General features: G+C 51.6%; 9 protein-coding genes across 9 annotated transcripts; 3 read left to right on the top strand and 6 right to left on the bottom strand.

Moving 5' to 3' along the window:
* Window positions 1-201: 201 nt before the first annotated feature.
* Window positions 202-1,888, top strand: EDD37DRAFT_666916 (uncharacterized protein; the record flags this gene model as incomplete). Its single annotated transcript, XM_062819284.1, has 1 exon — window positions 202-1,888. Exon 1 carries the CDS (start codon window positions 584-586, stop codon window positions 1,886-1,888), a length of 1,305 nt encoding a protein of 434 aa, XP_062669027.1. The 5' UTR covers window positions 202-583.
* Window positions 1,889-2,219: 331 nt separating this feature from the next.
* Window positions 2,220-3,410, bottom strand: EDD37DRAFT_651320 (autophagy-like protein 3; the record flags this gene model as incomplete). Its single annotated transcript, XM_062818340.1, has 2 exons — window positions 2,220-2,778; window positions 2,875-3,410. 2 exons carry the CDS (start codon window positions 3,408-3,410, stop codon window positions 2,220-2,222), a joined length of 1,095 nt encoding a protein of 364 aa, XP_062669026.1.
* Window positions 3,411-3,880: 470 nt separating this feature from the next.
* Window positions 3,881-4,726, bottom strand: EDD37DRAFT_651319 (uncharacterized protein; the record flags this gene model as incomplete). Its single annotated transcript, XM_062818339.1, has 2 exons — window positions 3,881-4,352; window positions 4,407-4,726. The coding sequence occupies 2 exons, from the start codon at window positions 4,724-4,726 to the stop codon at window positions 3,881-3,883; spliced, it is 792 nt and encodes a 263-aa protein (XP_062669025.1).
* Window positions 4,727-6,006: 1,280 nt separating this feature from the next.
* EDD37DRAFT_610450 (uncharacterized protein) lies at window positions 6,007-6,822 on the top strand (the record flags this gene model as incomplete). The annotated part of the gene is made up of 1 exon (XM_062815213.1): window positions 6,007-6,822. The coding sequence occupies one exon, from the start codon at window positions 6,007-6,009 to the stop codon at window positions 6,820-6,822; it is 816 nt and encodes a 271-aa protein (XP_062669024.1).
* A 420-nt stretch (window positions 6,823-7,242) lies between these two features.
* EDD37DRAFT_459332 (cytochrome P450) lies at window positions 7,243-9,589 on the top strand. Its single transcript, XM_062812944.1, has one exon. It carries the CDS (start codon window positions 7,663-7,665, stop codon window positions 9,403-9,405), a length of 1,743 nt encoding a protein of 580 aa, XP_062669023.1. The 5' UTR covers window positions 7,243-7,662; the 3' UTR covers window positions 9,406-9,589.
* Window positions 9,590-11,182: 1,593 nt separating this feature from the next.
* On the bottom strand, window positions 11,183-12,488 carry EDD37DRAFT_695529 (S-adenosyl-L-methionine-dependent methyltransferase; the record flags this gene model as incomplete). Its single annotated transcript, XM_062820110.1, has 3 exons — window positions 12,123-12,488; window positions 11,979-12,060; window positions 11,183-11,904 (listed from the first exon to the last, which is right to left on the bottom strand). Exons 1-3 carry the CDS (start codon window positions 12,171-12,173, stop codon window positions 11,183-11,185), a joined length of 855 nt encoding a protein of 284 aa, XP_062669022.1. The 5' UTR covers window positions 12,174-12,488.
* Window positions 12,489-13,960: 1,472 nt separating this feature from the next.
* EDD37DRAFT_459234 (uncharacterized protein) lies at window positions 13,961-14,965 on the bottom strand. Its single transcript, XM_062812942.1, has one exon. It carries the CDS (start codon window positions 14,863-14,865, stop codon window positions 14,008-14,010), a length of 858 nt encoding a protein of 285 aa, XP_062669021.1. The 5' UTR covers window positions 14,866-14,965; the 3' UTR covers window positions 13,961-14,007.
* A 1-nt stretch (window position 14,966) lies between these two features.
* EDD37DRAFT_459241 (uncharacterized protein) lies at window positions 14,967-16,826 on the bottom strand. The gene has a single exon (XM_062812943.1). The coding sequence runs from the start codon at window positions 16,574-16,576 to the stop codon at window positions 15,044-15,046; it is 1,533 nt and encodes a 510-aa protein (XP_062669020.1). The 5' UTR covers window positions 16,577-16,826; the 3' UTR covers window positions 14,967-15,043.
* A 336-nt stretch (window positions 16,827-17,162) lies between these two features.
* Window positions 17,163-20,189, bottom strand: EDD37DRAFT_459230 (fungal-specific transcription factor domain-containing protein). The gene is made up of 5 exons (XM_062812941.1): window positions 19,495-20,189; window positions 18,793-19,438; window positions 18,105-18,749; window positions 17,677-18,041; window positions 17,163-17,610 (listed from the first exon to the last, which is right to left on the bottom strand). Exons 1-5 carry the CDS (start codon window positions 20,045-20,047, stop codon window positions 17,351-17,353), a joined length of 2,469 nt encoding a protein of 822 aa, XP_062669019.1. The 5' UTR covers window positions 20,048-20,189; the 3' UTR covers window positions 17,163-17,350.
* Between the last annotated feature and the right edge of the window lie 103 nt (window positions 20,190-20,292).

Here is a 20,292-nt window from a genome sequence, read left to right as displayed (position 1 = left end):
GAAGCTATTCAGAATGAACGTGAGGTTTAGATGAAGGTCTGTAGAACAAGAACTTTGGCAAGAAACAAGGCAGAGACCATAAGATGATTTGCACATGTTTGACGTTTCCCTTTGTACCTTGCAGGTTGGATGCAATCTCCGTGCCACATCAAGGACATTGCACCGCCACATGACGATGAACCTCATCAGCCATTCGTCATTCTTGATTGAACTCGTGTCTACAACTGCATTTGCTCGAGGAACGTGTTCCCGATGCTCTATGAGGACATCATCGAGGTCGATCTCTCTGTTCCTCTTACTCAAGCTTTGGGAGAAACTGACATCCAGCATGAATCAAATGCATCAACGTCCAACCACAATTAAAGTGATTACATGTATGTGATATGGTGATATTTATATCGCGTACTAGTCAACATCTCGTCAGCACCAGTCGCGCAGACCCCCAGAAGACGTGACAATAAGACTTCGACGCCATCTTATCATATCAACAAAGGAAGGGCAAACATCTGGCTGCTTGTTACTCACCGAAACTTCTCTTTGTTCTCCTCACAACAGAAAAATTGTTAGTGATCACGACGCGACTATGTCTGGCACAATGACCACGAGCAGCGGAGGTGCCCTTCAGAGATCCAGCTTCAACGGCGTGCCGGGCGCGGTGCAAGGCACAGTCAGCAATGTATTGAACTTCAGCACCAGCTTCATCGACCGGTCCTTCCCACAGCAAAGACGCGAGGAATGGAAGCAATGGTTAACCAAATTTGCCTCGGATCGACCATACCTCGCATCGTTCATGCTCTCGCAAATAGCCCTCAATGGCCTGCCACTCATCCTGTTCGCCTGCATGAGTATCAGCGTCTTCGTCTTCTCCCTGCTATCAGGTATCCTGGTCGGCGTGATCGGTGCGCTTCTGTTTGTGGCTGGGACGCTGGGCTTTGCTCTGCTGTTTCTTTTGCCCACATTGTTTTTCTCGACGTCTGCAGCCGTTTTCATCTGGCTGTGGGCAATGGGCGGTTATGTGGTCTTCAAATGGTTCAGCCAGAAGGATGGCTCTGGGGCTCCTGCCAAACCTGCTGCTCTCGTCGGACCTCCTCCACAGCAGGCGGAGAGGTTACCGGCAACCTTGACAGCTGTACAGCCGAGACCGTCACAGCTACAACAGGCATCACCACCACAGCAGCACCAACAACCTCCGCAATCGAACCAAACTCCCAGTTCGCAAGCTCCAGTCCAGTCGTCTCAGTCCATCAAACGGAAACCTGTAAGCAGACCTACATCGCCGGAGAGGGGCAGGACCACAGACGCAAGCCAGGCGACTGCCGCTGGCAATGGTGCGGCAGCCCAACCCGGCACAAGCACAATCGTACGGAAACCTGTTAGCAGGCCTACAACGCCTGGTCCGGAGAATAGAACTCCTGCGCCAAACGGGACTGCGAATACGAACGCGCCGGCTCCTGGGAGCGCGGGTAATGCGTCAGCTCCGACTGGCAATACCAATGGTGCTCCTCGACCAGCAGGTGCACCCGCTTCCAGCGCACCAAATGGTGCTTCCGCCCCTGGAAACACGGGACCGCCACGTCCTGTGAGCACTGGTCCAGCTGGGCCTGGTACAGGAAATATCGGCGGGAATGCGAACGGTGCACCTCTACCGCGTCAAATGAGTGGCCCAGGGAACATGAGCACTGGACCACGTCCTATGAATGGTTCAGGCGGTCCAGGTGTCGCACCTCGTCCCATGAGCGCTCAGGGTGCGCCTGCCCCTGGATCCCTGGGTACTGGACCACGTCCGATGAGCGGTTCGGGTGGTCCTGGTCCTCGCCCTATGAGCACGACCGGTCCTGGCAGTATTATGAGCAATGCTGCGCTTGCTGGGAACGCTGGTGGTGCATGAGTGCCACCTTTCACCAGAGGAAGCGGTCGCCGTGGCATAAGAGGCACATCGTCTATCTCAGCCAGCAAAACTGCCAAAATGTTCGGATGAGATTATATCAGTTAAATGGGATGATTGTTTGGTATGGCGCTTAGGCTGGTAGTGCGAGAGAGTAAAACGGATTTCAATGCTTTGACGGAATGTATTCATGATGATCAGGTGAGCCCATTGTGGACAACTGCAAGTACACCAGCCTGTATCGCAGAACCCACAAACTCCCCCATGCCAATGTATCTCGCCTCATCAATGTCCGTAACTCATAAAGCTCAGTACTGGGCTGCACGTAAAACGTTTACACGCCCATCGTGAAATCATGCTCAATGCCCGGCGTCACACTCGCCATGAACTTCAAAAATACAACGAGATACTGATCAACTCTGATCGCGACTTTCTCGCCTTCATCTTTATCCGTATCCTGCTCGTCCAGAACTTCCCACTCATCGCCGCCGGCACCACCAGTCGCAGCCTTGACGCCTGCTTCGTGTCCTCTCCTCTCTTCATTTAGTTTAAGGTTGGTGGTGTCGTCGATGAGCCCTTCCATCCCTGTCACCTGAGCATTTCCGGGATTCTGTTTTTGTAGACGGAGTTTGAGGGCAGCGTCGGCGCGATCAAGAAGGATCTTCATGACACTGGCGTGTTTGCAGGGGTGAATGCTGGCCATTTTGACCGACGTGTCGAAGAAGGGAAAATCTTCGAGTGTGACGGTTTTGTCCTTGTAGTCGCCTACTATGTCTTCCATCATGAGTTGTGGAGGGAGGGGTTCTGAGGCAGATTGGTAGCCTGACAGATACATTCTGGGTGTGCGGTAGTAAGGTGTGTATGTTATGTAGAGGGTGTATGTCCTTAACGGTCTGTTTCTCACATCTTCATGTCAGCGCCTATGTCTTTTAAGGGAGGGTGAAAAGGGAGCAGTCGAGGGGTGCTGGGGCAGGTGGTGGTGTACTTACGCGGAAGTATTCTCGCTCTTGTCGCGAATGATAGCCTCATTATCGTCATCCTCGTCCTCCATGTCTGGAATTTCTTCTTCATCTTCCTCCTCGCTGGCTTTCTTGCCGAGTTGGCCTGATTCACTCATAGTGCGGACTTCCCCTCTTAGACCTTCCTGTTCTTTCTCGGTCGTGCCGCCTGTGCGCAACCATCCTTCGTCGTCGCCTGCAGTCTCATCGTCAGGACCGCCGAGGAAGCCATCGCGGACTAGGTCATCGGCCGCACCGTTCCCGCCGGCAAAGTTGTCGTCTAGTCTTCTGTGGCAGGGGACGCCGCGGGTGATGAGGAATTGCTTGCCCGCAGGGAGGTAGTTGACGCGCCGAGCGGGGCTAGACGCGTCGGACCATGACCACGAGGGGAACTTGTAGACGAGATAGTCGCCTGCTTGGAGGAATTCTTCAGGCGTGATTTGACCGGTGGATCGGAAGGTGGAAGTGTGTCTGATGGGCGCATATCGGTCGCGGACTTTGTCGAGGGCGGAGTGGAGGAGATTCATGATTGGAATGAGATGTCGCGAAACTGTCTGTACGAGATGAATGTCCTTGACGCGGCTTTTTGATGAACAAAGGGTAGGAATTGCGTTGAATGTCTCTTGGTCTATGGCTAGAAAGTAAAGAAGCGAGGGACTGGGCTGTAGGCTACACTCGAGATGTCCCATGGGCAGGAGGGGCTTATGACGGTGTTTGATTTCTTGACCAATTATCACAGGGCACAGCCTCGCCTGACCAGCCTCGTGAGGTTGCCTTCTGTTCCACCCAGGTGAGGAGCCGGAGCATATTATGGTGAATGCATTTATCTTTTTCCTACCTAGGTAGACTACGCCGATCAAGCAATTGGTAGAACAAGAGATCAATTTGAGCAACACCACCGTTTTCGGTCTATCTGGAGAAAAGAACATTCGTCAAATCGTGACCCGTAAAACCAGAAAGTCCAGTCAAGAAACAAGAACAGCCACTCAAACTAATATCAAGACGATATCAAGAGTGCTCCAACAGAAGGAGGCAGAGTATCCACCACTGGATCCGCCATAAGCGACTTCAACCAGCAGTTGCCACTGTCCTCCGCATATACAGTTTCCATGTTGGCGTTGAACATGACTCCATGACACGTGGTGGCATTTGCAACTGTGTTCATGCTTGAGCATGCTTCGATACAAGCATCGAGTGTGTAAGCGATGAAGTCGACAATGTCGTTGCCACCGTAGTTCATGTTGCAGTTGAGCTGGAACTGATCTCCGCTCTCGGAAGTTAACGTGGACTGATCGTTGCAGTCAAGCGCCGTAGTATTGACCCGCGATGGTAGTAAAGGTGTGTAGTTCTTAACGGCGCCAGTCGCGGTCGAGGTTGCTGATGATGTGCCAGTTCCCGTCATTGTGACTGTAGCTGCTGCGCTGGTTACGGTCATTGTGACGGTAGAGGAGGAACCAGATGACCCGACACTTTGATGAATGTTAGTGATTGCTCAACAATATCTGGCATCTGGCAGCACTTACGCGGACTTATTGGACTTGCTGGCAAGCGCTCCTCCTAAGCCTCCACCCACAGCTGCTCCGATAATGACGGCAGTTACCGCAGCGACGAGTATCGTATATGCCAGGATAGAAAGGCCACAGGGAAGGAGTGACCGACGTCGATTAGGCGTTGAAGGCGGACTTTCGTATTGAGGAGCAGGTGTGTATGCATTCGATTCCGGTGAGTATGGCGAAGATACATAGGTACCGGCAGGTTGAATCTGTGGAGCGACAAACTTGTGTGAGTCTTGCGCCGCAGATGTCTTCTCACGAGGAGATGTATCCACCTCAAGACCGTCCATTGTCGCGTTGGGGAAACGTATTGAGGCCGAGTTGGTATAGCACTGTCAATAGCAAAAGAGAGAGGATAAGTATGAAATGCGACCCCAGGCGGTTATATTTGGTCCATACGCTTCTGAGACTGCTCTCGGTTCATGAGTGCTTGATCCACATTATGTAATTCAGGCCTGATTGTTGTTCGCTTAACTTTTGTATAATTGGAGCCTCCCAGTATTCAAGGGTTTAAATCATGGGGGCCGATACCTTCCGCCCAGAAATAAAGCCCTTAAACTTTGGACCGGTGTGTTTGAGGGCTTGCAGATCGACCGTTGCACTTGAGTTATAAAAGCTGGGGGCCACGGCTCATGGTCTTTGTTAAGCCAACTCCGGACGGACGTATCGACGGAGGAAGAATGTCGCGTGCATGGTCTCAACACGCCGAGCCGCTGCTCTGGGACAAACCGACTTCAAGATATGGGTGCAAGAGAAGTGTTCGTTGTTTAGTCCCCGAAGAAATGGATACTCGCATGCACAGCCGGGGTGATAGACAGTGATAGAAGCTGCTAGCTATTCCTACCGTTCCAAAATTTGGGTCTTGGGCTTTGATAAAGCCCTATGGTGGCATGTTGGTGTGGACCTTGGCATTTAGCCGTTGAGGCCTCCCTCCATAGTGGTCTGTGGGTGGATCGTAATGCACGCCACGGAATACGGAGTACTCCATGATGCCTCTGGTCAATTGATATAGTGGACGACTGGCGCCTGCTTGGGCGCGGAAATCCGCCTTGTTTTAGCAAATCCGAAGGTCGCAAGACAAGGCTACTGTGGTAGGATGAAGTGATTTTCCTGGCGTAGAGAGTGTGGGATTGTGGGCTCGTTTTCTTTCAGAGAACAAGATCGTGGTTGGACAGATAGCAATCATCAAGAGCCTTCATTTTCTTGACTTGCACGTGGGGAGAATCGACTGCGACATGGTTGGTCAAAGCCTGATTCTGTCGAATGGTCCATTGGTCCTGTGAAAAGCCTCGCATGAGGATCAGAAAGGATGTGAGATTGGAGAATTGTGAGCTTGCGATAGGTAAAGTATCTGCAGTATATGTAAGCCTTCACGTGGCCTTGGATGCGCTGCACAGTCATGTCAAGAGCTCTGCCGTATATTCTTACGGCTCGGCATACGGAGTGGAAACCGCAACCATGACCAAAAACTTTCCCGCAGTGTACATAAGGCATATTCCCACACAACTTATTCCTACCAGCACTCCCCCTTCTTCGACTGCTGTTGCTTACTCGACTCAGAGTCACAGCCATGGAAGAGCCTGCCGCGAAACGTGCGAAGCGAACGGATGGCTCCGGAGTGTGGGACAGAAACGAAAAAACAGATTCACGACCTAGTTCTAGCGGAAGGGACACCAAGCCGAGAACCCATCACGAAGACAACAGAGATGGAGAGCGTCGCTACAGCAGAAGGGATGACGACCAAAGGAAGAGATCAAGGTCACGGGAGAATCACGACAGAAGAAGAGAGCGCGATAGGTCACGGGAACGATCGCATCGTGATCGACCTCATGACAGAGAGAGGGATCGTGACAGGGCTGGCAGAGACAGTAAGGTCAACGGAGATAGTCGTCGAGACAAAAGCCGGAGTCGAGACAGACATCGGTCTTCAAAAGGTAATGATGACGGTTCCGACTGCTTCAACATGTGCTCACACGACACAGACTATCGTAGCGAACGTTCACAGCGGCATTCACGATCTAGGTCACCGAAAAGAAATGGCGATGCTGGCCCAGCTCGTACCCGCTCTCCTCCTCGAGGAAACGATCACGATAGTCGGCGACCTCGAGAAGAGATCAAAGCCGAAGAGACCACATCGAAACCGAAACCGAATGTGGCAGACGGCGAGAAGAAGACGGTCAGTGGTGACACCATGGCAGTTGACGAAGACGATGAGGATGCTCTCCTCAAGAGAATGATGGGCTTCACGACATTCAAAACTACACAAAACACCAAAGTTCCTGGCAACCAGATTTATGCCGTGCGGAAGGAGAAGAAGACGCAATACCGACAGTATATGAACCGTGTGGGAGGTTTCAACAGGCCACTGAGTCCATCGAGAATGTGAGACGACTGCAATCATTCCGGGAGAGGGAGAACGTCAACTTGCTCTTATTGATCGGCGAAGAGTCGACATGGGATAGCACACCAGCTTTTGATCTCCATAATACAACTGCTGGACGGCTGCAGAGCACGACCAAGGGAACATCACACTCATGCTAACATATGGCTATACAGCCACGAACATTGCTGGGCTGGTGATTCTGCTCGGAGACGGGATGACCACGTTCCAGTGCAATCGAAAGCGTGGTCTTGGATGATATTCCCCGCTGCTAGGAGTGCCCCGGACATGCGAAAGAAGCACAAATCAGGATGCGGATGTCCTTCTCCAGAATATCTGGGAGGACCCCTACTGGAAGCACCTCAGCGGGACATGTCTGCTGCTACTATCGAACCAGCGCCCGTCAATGGGTTGCTTTCGAGTCCACACTATGAGATCCCTCACGCGATGGGACCATGGCAGGATGAAACAGCGTCAACATTGGCATAGGTCGAGTCTGTGCCATATTTCCCCTACCTGAGAAGCACGCCTTTCCATATTCCGTCGCAGCCTGCATACAATAGTCGGTAGTTGGCCTGGACTGTGCCAATCATACCAGCCGAGCTGGTGGCTGAGGACGTACTGAATGGTTTTCGCATTCTTTTACGAGATACGAATCTATGTTTCTGTTTCTGGCCCGTGTTCGCATATTATACCTATCTCGCTTTCGTCTTTAGTTCTCGGTAAGCTCCAAACATGGTATGGGGTGCAGCTATTCGGACGTCTACGTTAGCGTCAAGATGTCCTTGGACGGCTCAGACCATCCTAAGAGCAATTACCCCGTAGCATTGGTACAAAAGGACCATAATGCGCTCAAACCCCCGGGGTAGCAACAGGCGACTGACACCTCCTTTCCCATATACACATTCTTCACGATATGCTTTCAATCAACAACCTCGTCGTGGTTACCTGCATTCCGACTGTCTGCTGGACTCTCCTCCGGACCTACACAACTACTTTACAGCCCGCAAGCTTGGATTTCCCATAATAGTCGTTCCAGTTTATCGGGATGATTGGTGGTGGATTGTCACATTCGCCAGATTCAATTGGATCCGCCACATACCAGTGGTAGGATATTGGCTTCCTCGTCGAGGTCATGCATGGACATTACAGGATCGCTATCTCCCGCATCGGAAACATGGCGACGCTTTCACGATAGTGTCTCCAACCAGGGTGGAAGTCATCATCAACGACCCAGCCGTTGGCGTCGAGGTCCAGTCTCACTACAAGGCCTGGCAGAAGCCTCGATCTCGCTACGAAGTGTTCGACCTGTTTGGCACGAACGTGCTCAGCGTTAATGGCGAAGACTGGCAGCGGCATCGAAAGATCATCAATCCTGCCTTCCGTGAACAGAATTATAAATTGGTATGGGCGGAATCCATAAAACAAGCTGGCCAAATGCTGGATACAATCGGTCGCCAACTTGATATGTCCATCACTCTGCTCGACGTCCGCAATCACTGTGTCATAATTGCCATGCATGTCCTTTCGGCCGCTGGATTTGGCCATGCCCATGATTTCGACGGTGGATTTCGAGGTGTCTCCGCCGGTCATACAAGAAGCCTTGCAGACACGCTGATGTACCTACTGTCCAACCTTCTCTGGACGGTGCTGTACATGAAATACAACTGGTTAGGCTACGGGAATCCAACCAGATACAACGAAGTCATGGGTGTAAGCAATGAGTTCCGACAGTACATGAAAGAGATTCTCGCATATCACCGAGCTACAACTCAAGCTGGTGGTGGTGGACAAAGCGCCGACATTGTCAGTGCTCTGGTCGAGGCCAACGAGGCTGCGAAGCGAGAGGAGAAGGCGTCCAGCCTGCGACCAATGCATCTGACCGACCAAGAACTTCTCGGCAACCTCTTCGTCTTCAACCTGGCGGGATTTGAGGCGACAGCCAATGCGCTGACTTATACGATTCCACTGCTCGCCGCTAACACGGCTGTCCAAGATTGGGTGGGTGAGGAAGTCGATGCAGTGTACAAGGACGGCGAGCAGCCAGACTACGAGGACGCTTTCCCTTCATCAGTCAGAGTTCAGGCACTGATGTACGAGACATTACGACTCTGGGGACCTATCACGGACGCACCGCGCTGGACCTCGAGCGAGGCTCAAATCCTCCGCATCCAAGGCCGCGAAGTGCTGATTCCCCCAAACACGTACGTGACGACAAACTTCTCCGGCATTCACAGCGACCCGCGGTGGTGGGGATCCGATTCGTTGACATGGCGGCCACAGCGATGGATCGAACTCGATCTTACAACTGGGAAGGAATCGATCGCTGCTCCACCTGATGGGGCGGCTTACATGGCATGGAGTATCGGCCCACGGGTCTGTCCAGGCCGCAAGTTCAGCCAGGTCGAATTGGTCGCTGTCATTTCGTTAATGCTTAGCCGGTACCGGCTCAAACCACTTGTCATTGAAGGCAAAATGACGTCCGAAGCACACGCAAAACAAGAGTTGCTAAATGTCGTCAACGACTCGATGCTTGTTGTCACGCCGAGGTTTCGGAGACCACAGGATGCCGGCGTGGTTTTCATATAGCGACGAGGTACGAAACTTTATAGGTCGCTGGGACCAGGAAGCCGACTCCCAAAGAAACTGCGACCAAGGAGACACCCCTCAACAGTGGAGAGTGCAGGAATTGGCAGAGACAGAATGAGAACAGAATGAGAACAGAATGAGAACAGAATGAGAACAGAATGAGAACAGAATGAGAACAGAATGAGAACAATGTACCATGAACAGGATAAGGGAAACCTCAAGGTGGAACGCAACCACGCCTGGTGCAAGATTTCATCGCGGTTTGGTGGAGATCGCCAGGAAGTGGCCGACGACTGTTGTCGGGCACTGTTTTCCATCATGTCAGCAAGCTGATCGAACAGCTGCCGGGCTCCTGATGCTCATCTATGCATGGTCTTCATGAGGTGGGCGTCGTGGGGATGGGTGATGGACATGAGGAGGAAGTCTAAGCCATCAGTTGGACTGGCACTATCTTACTCCGGTCGGCTTTCTCCTCAGCTTCGGTCTCGCGACCTCGCTTTCTTGCCTGTGGATGTGGCTGGCGCTTGGTGTGTCGGCAGTCCTACCTTTCGATCCTGCTCACTGACGAACAAACGATCGATCATGTGGTCTCGAATGAGCATGAACAGCACTGCGTACCGGTCATTCAATACCGTTCGCTTGATCGCCTTTCTGGCAGATCCATCGACAGTGACTGGAGGGATTCATGACATTCATCGTCTCAACGGATCAATATCTATCTGGAGTTCTTCATGTACAATTTTGTACGTTGATCGTTGGTCTGATTGCAACCAGGCCTATTGATACAGTCCTAGTCATTTGATATGGAGGTGCCCACTGTCCTCAACCTGCTGGCGATCGTTGTTGATAAAGGAGGTATAGTATTTGCGGCGTTCTTCAGCAATAGCGGCAGCCTCAACCACGTTGCGTTCAACAGTTGTCGTTCCGCTTGAGACAACGACAGCTCACGAACCAGCCACAACTTGGATCCGTGTTGCCGCAGCTCTGATGGCTTCAGCCTGCTTTCTATTGGCGTTGGCTCTCACGATGATATTCTGCAGGATTTGTTCCTTCTGCTCCTCGGTCTTGTGAGTGCAAGCAAGGCTTGCGTAGGTGGGTTGAGCATTGCCAGCCCCTTGCTTCACGAAGACTAGATTCCAGATTGTGAGCTCACCAAGCATCTTGGACAGTGCGTAAAGATATCTCTGTATACGGCCTCTGTCGAAGACTGCTTCGATGTAGCATGGAAAGCTCTGGGCTTGGGCCTGGTTCGCTATAGCTGATGATTAAACCCTTCAACTTTGAGGCATGTCCATTGGGAACAAGCAGGACAGTTTCACCCATGCCACCAATCTGCAAACAGTTTCCCGTCAGACGGGCTTTACAGGTCCGCTCCTTGTCCAGAGGGATGTAGCGTGACGTGCTCCCTTTCAGACGATGTCCAGGAACAGGCGCCCGGGCTTCAAATGCTTTGCGGTTCGATGAGTACTTAACTAGCGGCCGTGACTTGCTCAATTACTTCCATCGAATCCCAAGGCTGATTGAGTAGTTCTAGCGCTTCACAATGGTCCCTCGCGATGAACGTCGTTCACGTTTGGACAAGTACATTCGGGAGTTCTCCTTCGACATCGCGCGGGTTGGCTCCGGATGACCGTCGTTGCAGTGGGAGTACGTCTGCCGTACAACGCGATAAGACGCAGCTTCACTTCAATGAGAGACAGCCGCCGTCAGCACCGAAATACAGCCTCAATACTCCTACGGAGGACTCCAGCATTGTCACGATCGTTGGTGATGGTGATTACTGCCTTCTACTCCCAATGGTCACATACAGGGTATGTCCCTCTCGGAACTTCTCCTGCTCATCGAGGCTCTCGTTCCATAATTGTGGCCAAACCTGCCTCGCTCGTTCCAGCAGTTCCGGATCACTTCGCATCCACTTGTACATTGTGGTAGAGTACTCCTCAAACACGGCCATCGCCTCGTCCTTGTCAAACACCTTTTCGGTCGTGTAGCTCTTTGTGCGGAACGAGCTTTCGACTTCTAGACCCGCATCTTCGTACAGCTGTTCGAGAGTGTGCATGTCCTTCACCCAGTCGCGGTCATGATTGTAGGCCTGCCTCAGCGCTTTACGCAAAGGCATGGTAAACAAGTACTGCAGCGTGCGATCTTCCGTGGGGACGTCGATGATCATCTTTCCTCGCGGTTTCAGGAACGATGCCCAGTGTTTGATGGCGCGGGCAGGATCTTCCAGAAGCACAAGCGCCGAGCAGCATGAGATTATGTCGAAACCGCCTCTTTCCGTCAGGACTTGTTTGATCGCACCGATGGATGACAGGTTGGTGATGTCGGCTTGGATCCATTCCGGTCTGGCCGCGTCATTGGGGATGGATTTGCGACGGGCCTCGTCCAGCATCCCTTCTGTCACGTCGATGCCGATGACTACGCCGTTCGGTCCGACGCCTTCAGCGTAGGGCAGGGTGACTAGCCCGGTACCGCAAGCTAAATCGAGTATGGCTCCGCCTGGTGGTGGAGGGAGCCAGGTTGTAAAGTCGCGACCAAGCGTTGCATGCCAGCCGCCTCTCCCTGCATCTTACTGGCTGGCGCGAGGGGTGTAATGGGTGATTGCTTCGATGGTGAATGCGTTGGTCGATGGATGAGACATTGTTGAGGTCGGCGCTGTGTTCGACGTCCGGTTTGGATATTCTAGAGTGGATGAGGAGATTGTATATGAAACCTACACAAGGAGTATTTTCATGAGCGTCAGCAATCAGTAGAGGCAAGTTGATCATCAGCACAATCCCGAGTCAGCCATGCACATAGACGCTTTCTTATAGTCGTAGTTCGACGACTGTCGTCACGATTTTCCTGCAAAGGTTGACTTCAAAAAGAGAAGCGACAGGACTGAGTCACATCGGAATTGCAAGAAGACATTCCGCAAGCGATGTCGTGACCGTGCCTTTACTAAGCGTCGTGGACGACTGGAACGACCTTTTCTTTGCAACGAGCATAGTAGTGGACGAGCCCAGATGATGCGACAACCTGTTCAGGGCCCAAAAAGAAACAAAGGCAACCAGATTACGGTCAAAAAGAAAAGTCTCGAATTGAGCACAGTCTGTCCCTGCAGGAATTGTTAGAATTATGTATTGATATTGTTTCCATGGTGAGCACATACAGAGCGAGAATCGAACTCGCGACCTTCGGATTGCTTCCTGCGTTTGTAGGCGACAAGATCACAGTTGGTACTCTATGAGACCGACGTCATAACCAACTTTGGGATCGTTAGTTACGGAAACCTGTGCCGTTGAAAATAGAATCACTGACCTAGACCATCCAGACTTGCAATTCGAGATGAGAATTTGCTGAAATTCTGGCATGTCAATTATATAATATTTGCAAGACTATGGGTCGTATTGCGCCTATCATTGTGCGCCATGGGCGTCAAAGCGGGGTTCATCTGGGGCTTGGGATTAGTTGTTCGGCCTTCAACCGGAACACAGACACTTGGCTCGAACCACGACGAAGACGTGAGATGAGGAAAAACTTTCTTAGGCCATTCAATGCCAATGATAAGAGTATGCGACAATTCAACATGGATATCAATATCTTGAAACGGCGCTTGACGAGCTTAAGCCACTTGAAGAAGTTCTCGATGGCTTGCCTAAATTCGTGAAAAGCCATGCCACTCCTACAGCTTGGCGGCTATGAAACTGTGTATGTCACGAGAGGCTCTGATAATCATTGTGAACACTTGAGGCCAGCCTGCTGTCAAGACGACGAGTCCAACTGGAATCATGCCGGAGCCACAGGCGCCTATCTCACCTAGGCCAGTACTCATCCTGTCGTCAAGTTGTCCAGGCTTTTCCGGGGCAGAGGATATCGAGCATCATAACCCACCAAAGCCATCGCCCACGAGTCAATTACGATGTAAGGGGAGACAATCAGACGTGTATCCTTCCGCACTCTGGTAATGCAGAAGGCAAGAGACAGTGGTAGCAATGAACTTGGGTCTACTCACCGGAGATTGTAGGAGTGAGTTTGATGTGCATATCATGTGTGGCAGCCGTCTTCACTGCCACAGACATATACATCCCTCTCTCCACCGATCCATGACGTTGTGAAGGTGATCATACCTTGTAGACAGTCCACTTAGTAGCGCTTCGCCGATGGTAGCTTGTAAAAGGTATGTCGATATCCTCCACCTAAGCAATATGAAGTGGTGTAGGCATCAAAGTGCTTCCCACATCTTCTTTCCACCACCTGGTCCAGCAGTTGCGAAAGCCACCGCAGTCGCGTTTACGTTGCCAGCAGAGCGACAGCACCGGGTCTTCGCACTCTTGCTTCCACCCATCACCCAGTCAAATCCGGATCCATGGCCAAGTAACGGTCTTCTCACGTACCTGGTGGTAGGTAACAATGGATCAGCCGCCATTTACAATCGGACGACAAGCTCGTTGGCGCAAGAAGCCCTCGTGTTTGTAGGGTGTCATCAAGCTTTCGCCCAAAGCACATCCCGAATCCTTGGTTGGTGATATTCTGTGCAACGGCACCGTTCGCTGCGTACAAACGCCGTCGATATCTGTATCTGACGGTGTGGTGGTGTCATGGTGAAATAATATTGCTCTTTCACTGAGCTAGAGGAGTATTCAATAGCGTCCTCATGGGTCCTGTCTTCTTCCATTCCTCCATCTCGGCTTCGGCGAAATTGCCCATACTTCCAAAAGCCATCACAAGAAACCCTAGATCCTCGCGATCAACATCAAAGACCTCCCACCAGTTCTGTTCGACGAGTTTGATCCCCAGCTCCCTCGCTGCAAGGTAGATAGCTCCCACGGCGAGTGCGTTTGGTTGATGTGTAAGGTAAAGCATTTGTGGAGAGAGTAGTCCGGCATTTAGATGTTCAAGAACTCTCTTCGCCAATGTAGCAGACGAGACGCCCAGCGCTTGCATGTACGTCAAAGCCAGACCATGCGGCAGGACGACTCGGGTGTCAAATCCAATACTCTGCAATATTTCGCCCTCCTCAATAATCATGTAATTTATGTTACTCTCCAAAATCCCTTCCGTAACGTAGTACTGTTCCGGATGGATGTCTGTAGGCGGTCCGCCAGGGTTGAAGAACTTGAGAGGTGAAGCGCACGAGCTGAGATAGACGTAGACATTCGCGAGAGATCGCCATGAAATGGGCGTAGGAGAGGGTTTCGCGGCGAGAAAAGTGCAGACCGCGCAGTGTTCTCGTACAGACCAAGGATTCCGGTCACTTCGGACAACGGCAAAGCGCTGCAAAAGTACTATTGCCTGTGCAATGATCTCTTGTGGTAGACGTAGGAGGATGCCCGCGGCGCAGAGGAGTTGGTATTCCGCGAAGCGCCACGACTGACTCTGTTCATTGTCGAACTGCTTGAACGCGAACAGCTGCTCTGCAGTGACCAGAGGATTCGATAAGGTGTCGAGTGCAGCGACTGGCGCCATGCTGGCCACCATCCAAGGGTAAGAAATGTTGCGACATGTAGGTCGACTTTCTAGAGAAGCACAGGGCGATCTATGACCGAGCCGAATGATCCGCCGTAGAATCTATTCTGGGAACTATCCAGGACGCTTCGGCAACCTTCTCTGAGGGTTTCTAGACGACTAGGCTCGAACAAGGCTTCCATTATGCAGATTATAGTGTGTTACTGTCGCTCCGGCTAGGCGGTCCAATACCACCCATCCTACCGTGGGTCCGATCGATCATTTCCGTCGCTATGGGCTTGTCTTTCATAGACCGAATCAAGGCCCATTGACTAGTCGCAACCTCTAGCCCAACGGTTCCATCAACGAAGGAGCTGAGGATGCGTAACCTGGCCGACGTACATGGCACATGGAATTCATAGTTTAGCGCGACCAGGTCTTTCCAAGTAGGATCGTAGATGAGGCCAGACTCGTTATCGCAGCATTTTCCGCAAAAAGGCGACCATCCCTCACACGTCCAGACAGATTCTCTCGTAGAACCTTGGCAGCCCGTCTGCGCTTGGGACTTGTGTTTGTCTGGGGAACATCGTGCTGGATGCGTTAACGAAGAGCTGGCTTGTGTCGAGCAATGGCGGTAGCAGAGCCAAGCTGACTCGTATTCGGATATTATCATCCCCCATGGTAAATCAGACAGCGTGCCCAGAGCTATTCCAATGCCAATGGCGTTTTCCACATTCGACTCGCTCACCAGAGTCATAGAAGAGTCAAACATAGCTCGAAACGTTCTTCTTAATTTTGTGTTGAAGTCAGATGCTACAATAGCAGTTCTTACTGCTTTTGCAACATGCATAGCCACTGTGGAGCATTGCGAAAGCATCTGAGCAGTTGATGATCGACTCTCGTAGGCGGCAAGGGATGTGAACAAGGTCGACAAGTCCATTCCGAGGCTGGTCGCAAGCTGAAACATGATACTCTCCATCCAATAGAAGGGGGCTTCGCATTCAAACAATGCATCCCAGAATATGTCTTCCACAGGCTTCTCATAATCAATATGGATTCGATCTCGAATGTGGTTCTTTGTGATCCCGCGTCGTGCGAGCCCGAGAAGGCTGTAGACTTTGTCCCGTGGATCTGTACATTGGCCTTCACAGAACTCATTCAACAGCTCCCAAAGTGGTTCCCGGCCACCAGATCTCCGAAGACTGATGAATCGAAGTATTCTGGTTGTACTTGGTGGCTCTTTGAATTGGAAATTGACGCGAACGCTTTGCTGCGCTGAGACAGTCAGTCCAACGGAGCCCACGTTGCCAATTTCGCAGTACTTGATAAGCGTTTCGAGTTTTCCTAGCGCGATGGAGAACGCACCACAACTTACAGTGGCAACTTTAGCCATTGCGACCTCCTGGACTATCCATAGCCTGCCCCAATATGGCAAGCTCAATAGATCCATCATGGCCTGTGGTAGCCTATCCTTGACAGCCGCGATTTTCCAATGAAGTGCCTCGGGGAGGTTGGTGCTGTCATATTCGTAAATGGACATTCGAGAGTGGTGCACCATGTGCTCGAACATGTCATCTCTCTGAAGGACCTCAAGGAATGCCTCGTGCCTGTCGACCCGTGTCAAGCATTCGGTCTCGTACTCATACCAGTAAAATCCTGCTATCAGCCACATGGCAGCCTGCATCTGCTCCTCACGTCCAAGCCAGATGATGACTTCTTCTGCGAGGTAGTAAATCTCTCCCATGTAGCCAACTTGATGGTTTCTTTCATGGACGTTTGCCTGATCAATGCACAACGCGTCCGTCCAGTAGTAGCCTAGACCGAGGTAGGAAATCTGAACGCCATAGTGAGGCTGTGCCGATAAGTAAAATGCCTGGTCTTTCGGTTCAGGCACGGCGTCAAATCAGAGGCCGGGACTTTTGGTCATGTGTTCGGGACAGGCCCTCATTGCTGGAACCTTCCTCGAGAGCTCCGGTATGCATGTAGTAGCTGCAGTGCAGACAACAACGAGGTACTGTGGTATCCTCATGGGCTCCGAAGACACGGATGCAAAGTTCCTGTATGCGCTGCGTTGCCGAGATCCTGAGCATTCTGCCTTTGTAAAGTTCGACACCCCTTGCAAGAACCAGGCAGCTATCCTCATTCGTTAGGTCCAAACCCATGCGACAGCTCTGTCCTGAAATTCAGAAAACAATCAGCTCACATGAATAGGTCAGGTTGCTAGCGATATTGAATCGCGAATCCCGTCTTGCGGAAATCTTCGTGGGTTGATGGCAGTGTTCGGTATCAAGTTCACATTCGAGGATGTTGATGCCGAGATATTTACCGAGGCAGTGGACGCCAAAAGATTGTCAACTTCGACCGGACGCGGTTACTTATTGTATATCTGTGGTGTGTGGGCAGAACATCGTGGCGCTCAACGTTGATAAGTTGGAGGCCCTGAATTCTATGAGGCTAACTCCAGTCATTTCTTTTAGGCAACCAAGTGCCTTAGAGATGCCGGAAACTGGAGTATATGCTAGGCAGGCTTCCTTAGCAGTATTTCCGCTGGACTGTCCTTGCCAGCCCAGCTCACAATGTGGTCTAGTCCCTTCCACACCACGGCATCGAGTCTCATAGCTGCCAGCCTGAGGACAGGCCAGGCTCGTGACTGCATCCGGACTGTGCCTCGCCATTTATCCAAAAGGAGCTTGTTCTCTTTGGCCGCAGCCATCGACGGCGACTGCACAAAGAGAAGCAAGGCAAAATTCGTCATGTACGATAACTGATATCGGGTATCTTCAGACACGAACGGGGTCAGCATAACACTTTGGCATCATGGACGAAGGCCATTGCACCACTTACATGACGGCCAGAAATTGACAAAGTGGTTCGCTTTGAGAGCGGCAACCAATTCCAGAACCAGTTTGGCGCATGACTGACTGTTTTGGAAGATGGTAGATCGTGGTTCTGAAATTACCTCCTCACTAGTTCCGGGTGGGAAAGCCAGCGGACGTAGGAGTGCTCGGAAGACCAGTAATTCCAGCGTCAAGTATGTCAGACGCAGTGGACCGCAATTGTCGAGACCGTCCTCCTCCATTAATTCTTTGGTGGGCTTCAACACATCTGGGGGCAGCTTTTGTCGCCATTGTTGAATCCGCATCCTCAATGGCTGTGCACGGACAAGAAGAGCTTCGAGGCTTGTAGCCTGACGAATCGACTTGATGGAGCTACTCGCGCGGATTAGTATGCCACGACATTCGAGCAAGGCAAGACTGTGGATTGAAACTCACTAAAGAGCATCAAGCACCTGGCTGGCAATTGTACTCAGGCTGCATAGAGCCATAAAGTAAGGACACTGTGCTCTGATGGCACTGCGAGCTTCCGCATCCGCAAAGTCATCCAGGTCGAAATCGTCTCCAGTCAATTCAGAGACATCCCAGTTTGAATCGCCGATATGAGAAGGCCGCCCGAGTACCAGTGCGCGCCAGGTATGTTCAATGTGAACAAGCCACCACAGCCTCTTCCGTAACCTGATTTCATGTGATGGCAGCTTCCAATCTGAAGGGTCCAGATTCAGTCCGAGAGTCTCTGCGTCAGCAAGAACGGAGCACGCCAGAGCCCACGAGCATGGGATATCGGCGACGGCATAATTCTGCGGTGGCCGATGCAAAAGAAGAAGGCTAAGCTGTACAAGCCCTAAGTGAGACTTTCGGGAATCTCGATGCAGGCCACGATGGGCAATGCCCCAAAGTTCCTCTGTGGAAGGTTGCTGATACCCTCTGTCGACGGATAGATAGTCATCCAGGAAGTAGTAAGGCGCGGCTAACGCGTACACGGCTGCTCTCAAGCCGGTCGTACAGTTGCACCCTCGATATTCGCCATTGTGATCATGGGATGAGAGGACAGGATACGATGGTTGAATGAATTTGAAAAACCTAGACAGTCAGCTCCAGGCTTCAACACTAGGTGAGGACTTACAGTTTCAGGAGTCTTGAGCCCAAGTCAACAGGGACCAACTTGTACAGCAAATCATGGTCTTCAGCTTCAGTACCAAAGCCTGAAAAGTCCTTGTCGATGATTTTGACGTCCTCTTCGCATATCTCCTCATTGGTCATGACGAATTGGATTGGTATGTCACCAGCGGGGATCTGTGATGTTTGGGACGAGACTGCAGGCCCAGGCATGTTCATGTCGTCTACAACCTTACGGAAATCAAGTCCAAACATCCGAAACGTGTCTCGTGTATCATACTGATAATGACGTAGAAGAAATGGATCAGTCTCACCCGACATACCGATGAGCTGGAACGAATAGCCCGGACGTTCGTCAAGAGAGTATTCGTCGGACCACTCGTGGTCCCTTGGCGCCTCCTGTTTGTCTGGTGGGAGTCCTTCGGAGACGTCGTCTCGCAGTGATGCTGAATCTTCAACTTCATCACCAGGGTGGGTGCCAATCGCATCAATCGAGTACGTGCCATTGACAGAATCCTGGTGCTGCTCGTGTCGCTGATTTGGTAGACCTGGACCCGCACCTGGCGAGATGAGTTCAGACCGAAACGCTTGAGGTGAGCCATCACTAGCTGCCGATATTCGGGTTGGAAAGTCAAAGTCATTACCCAGGGGAGCTGGTCCAGCAAGATTAGTCATCCATGCCTAGCTCAAGAACAATCGATCGACTTACTGATGGGAAAATTGAGGTACGACCAATCTATAGCGCCGGCTTGTGGGCCAGACTGCTGACCCAAGAACGACAGCTGGTCAGACACCAGCGGCATCGTCTGCGAATCAACATCGATATCGAGTTGCAAGTCGGCTGTCTCGAAAGTGCCGACATCGATGGCCATGGGGTCGCCATTGTATGCGGTCGTGTCAGATTGAGTGCCGCGATGCTGCGCTGAATTTGATGGAGTCTCCGGGAGACGCCATCGTTGTTGTGCGGAATGTGATTGATGTCCAGGAGGACTCCATTGTTCCTGTGGCGAATTCGACTGACCGTCTTGAGGTCGCCATCTTTCCTTCCTCAGGGGCTGCAGGACAAATGTACAACCACGACCAAGTTTGGCGCAAAGTTCACAAGCCCCACCATTGTCGGGAATCTTGCATTGGGTCTTCCTTTGACGGCATAAGTCACAGGGCCTTTGCCGCTTGGATCGATACTTTCGGGCCTGAGACCCGTACTGTACAGATTCAGGCCTTTCTGGACGCGTATGTGGTACCGGTTGCTGACCGAACATCTCGACAGCATCAACTCGTCCTTGAAGGTCGCGGGCCGATTGTTATCATTATGGTCAAATCAATAACGAGTCGTGGTCACGCTTGAGTTTAGCACAGACTTCAATAACGGGATATTGCCAAGCCGATTCTCGGAAGAATAAGTGACAGTCTGACACTTGGGGTTTCGCGAAGTTCCAGTGGATATCGTTACGCCATCTCCAGGTGAATCCTGGGTCAACAACGTTGTTCTTTCAGTTCGTAGCAC

The sequence above is a fragment of the Exophiala viscosa genome (assembly GCF_022695815.1).
Source record: "Exophiala viscosa unplaced genomic scaffold EDD37scaffold_7, whole genome shotgun sequence".
In the NCBI taxonomy this organism is placed as follows: Eukaryota; Fungi; Ascomycota; class Eurotiomycetes; order Chaetothyriales; family Herpotrichiellaceae; genus Exophiala; species Exophiala viscosa.
The sequence above is the reverse complement of the archived record's forward strand: the minus strand, read 5'-3'. Positions and strand labels throughout refer to the sequence as shown.

Coding starts and splice junctions, on each gene's coding strand:
- EDD37DRAFT_459332 (XM_062812944.1), top strand. CDS start 7,663: ATGCGCTCAAACCCCCGGGGTAGCAACAGGCGACTGACACCTCCTTTC.
- EDD37DRAFT_459234 (XM_062812942.1), bottom strand. CDS start 14,865: ATGGTGGCCAGCATGGCGCCAGTCGCTGCACTCGACACCTTATCGAAT.
- EDD37DRAFT_459241 (XM_062812943.1), bottom strand. CDS start 16,576: ATGGGAGAGATTTACTACCTCGCAGAAGAAGTCATCATCTGGCTTGGA.
- EDD37DRAFT_459230 (XM_062812941.1), bottom strand. CDS start 20,047: ATGTTCGGTCAGCAACCGGTACCACATACGCGTCCAGAAAGGCCTGAA. Junction 19,439..19,494: donor GTACCTCAATTTTCCCATCA/GTAAGTCGATCG, acceptor TTGCTGGACCAG/CTCCCCTGGGTAATGACTTT. Junction 18,042..18,104: donor CAGGTGCTTGATGCTCTTTA/GTGAGTTTCAAT, acceptor CCGCGCGAGTAG/CTCCATCAAGTCGATTCGTC.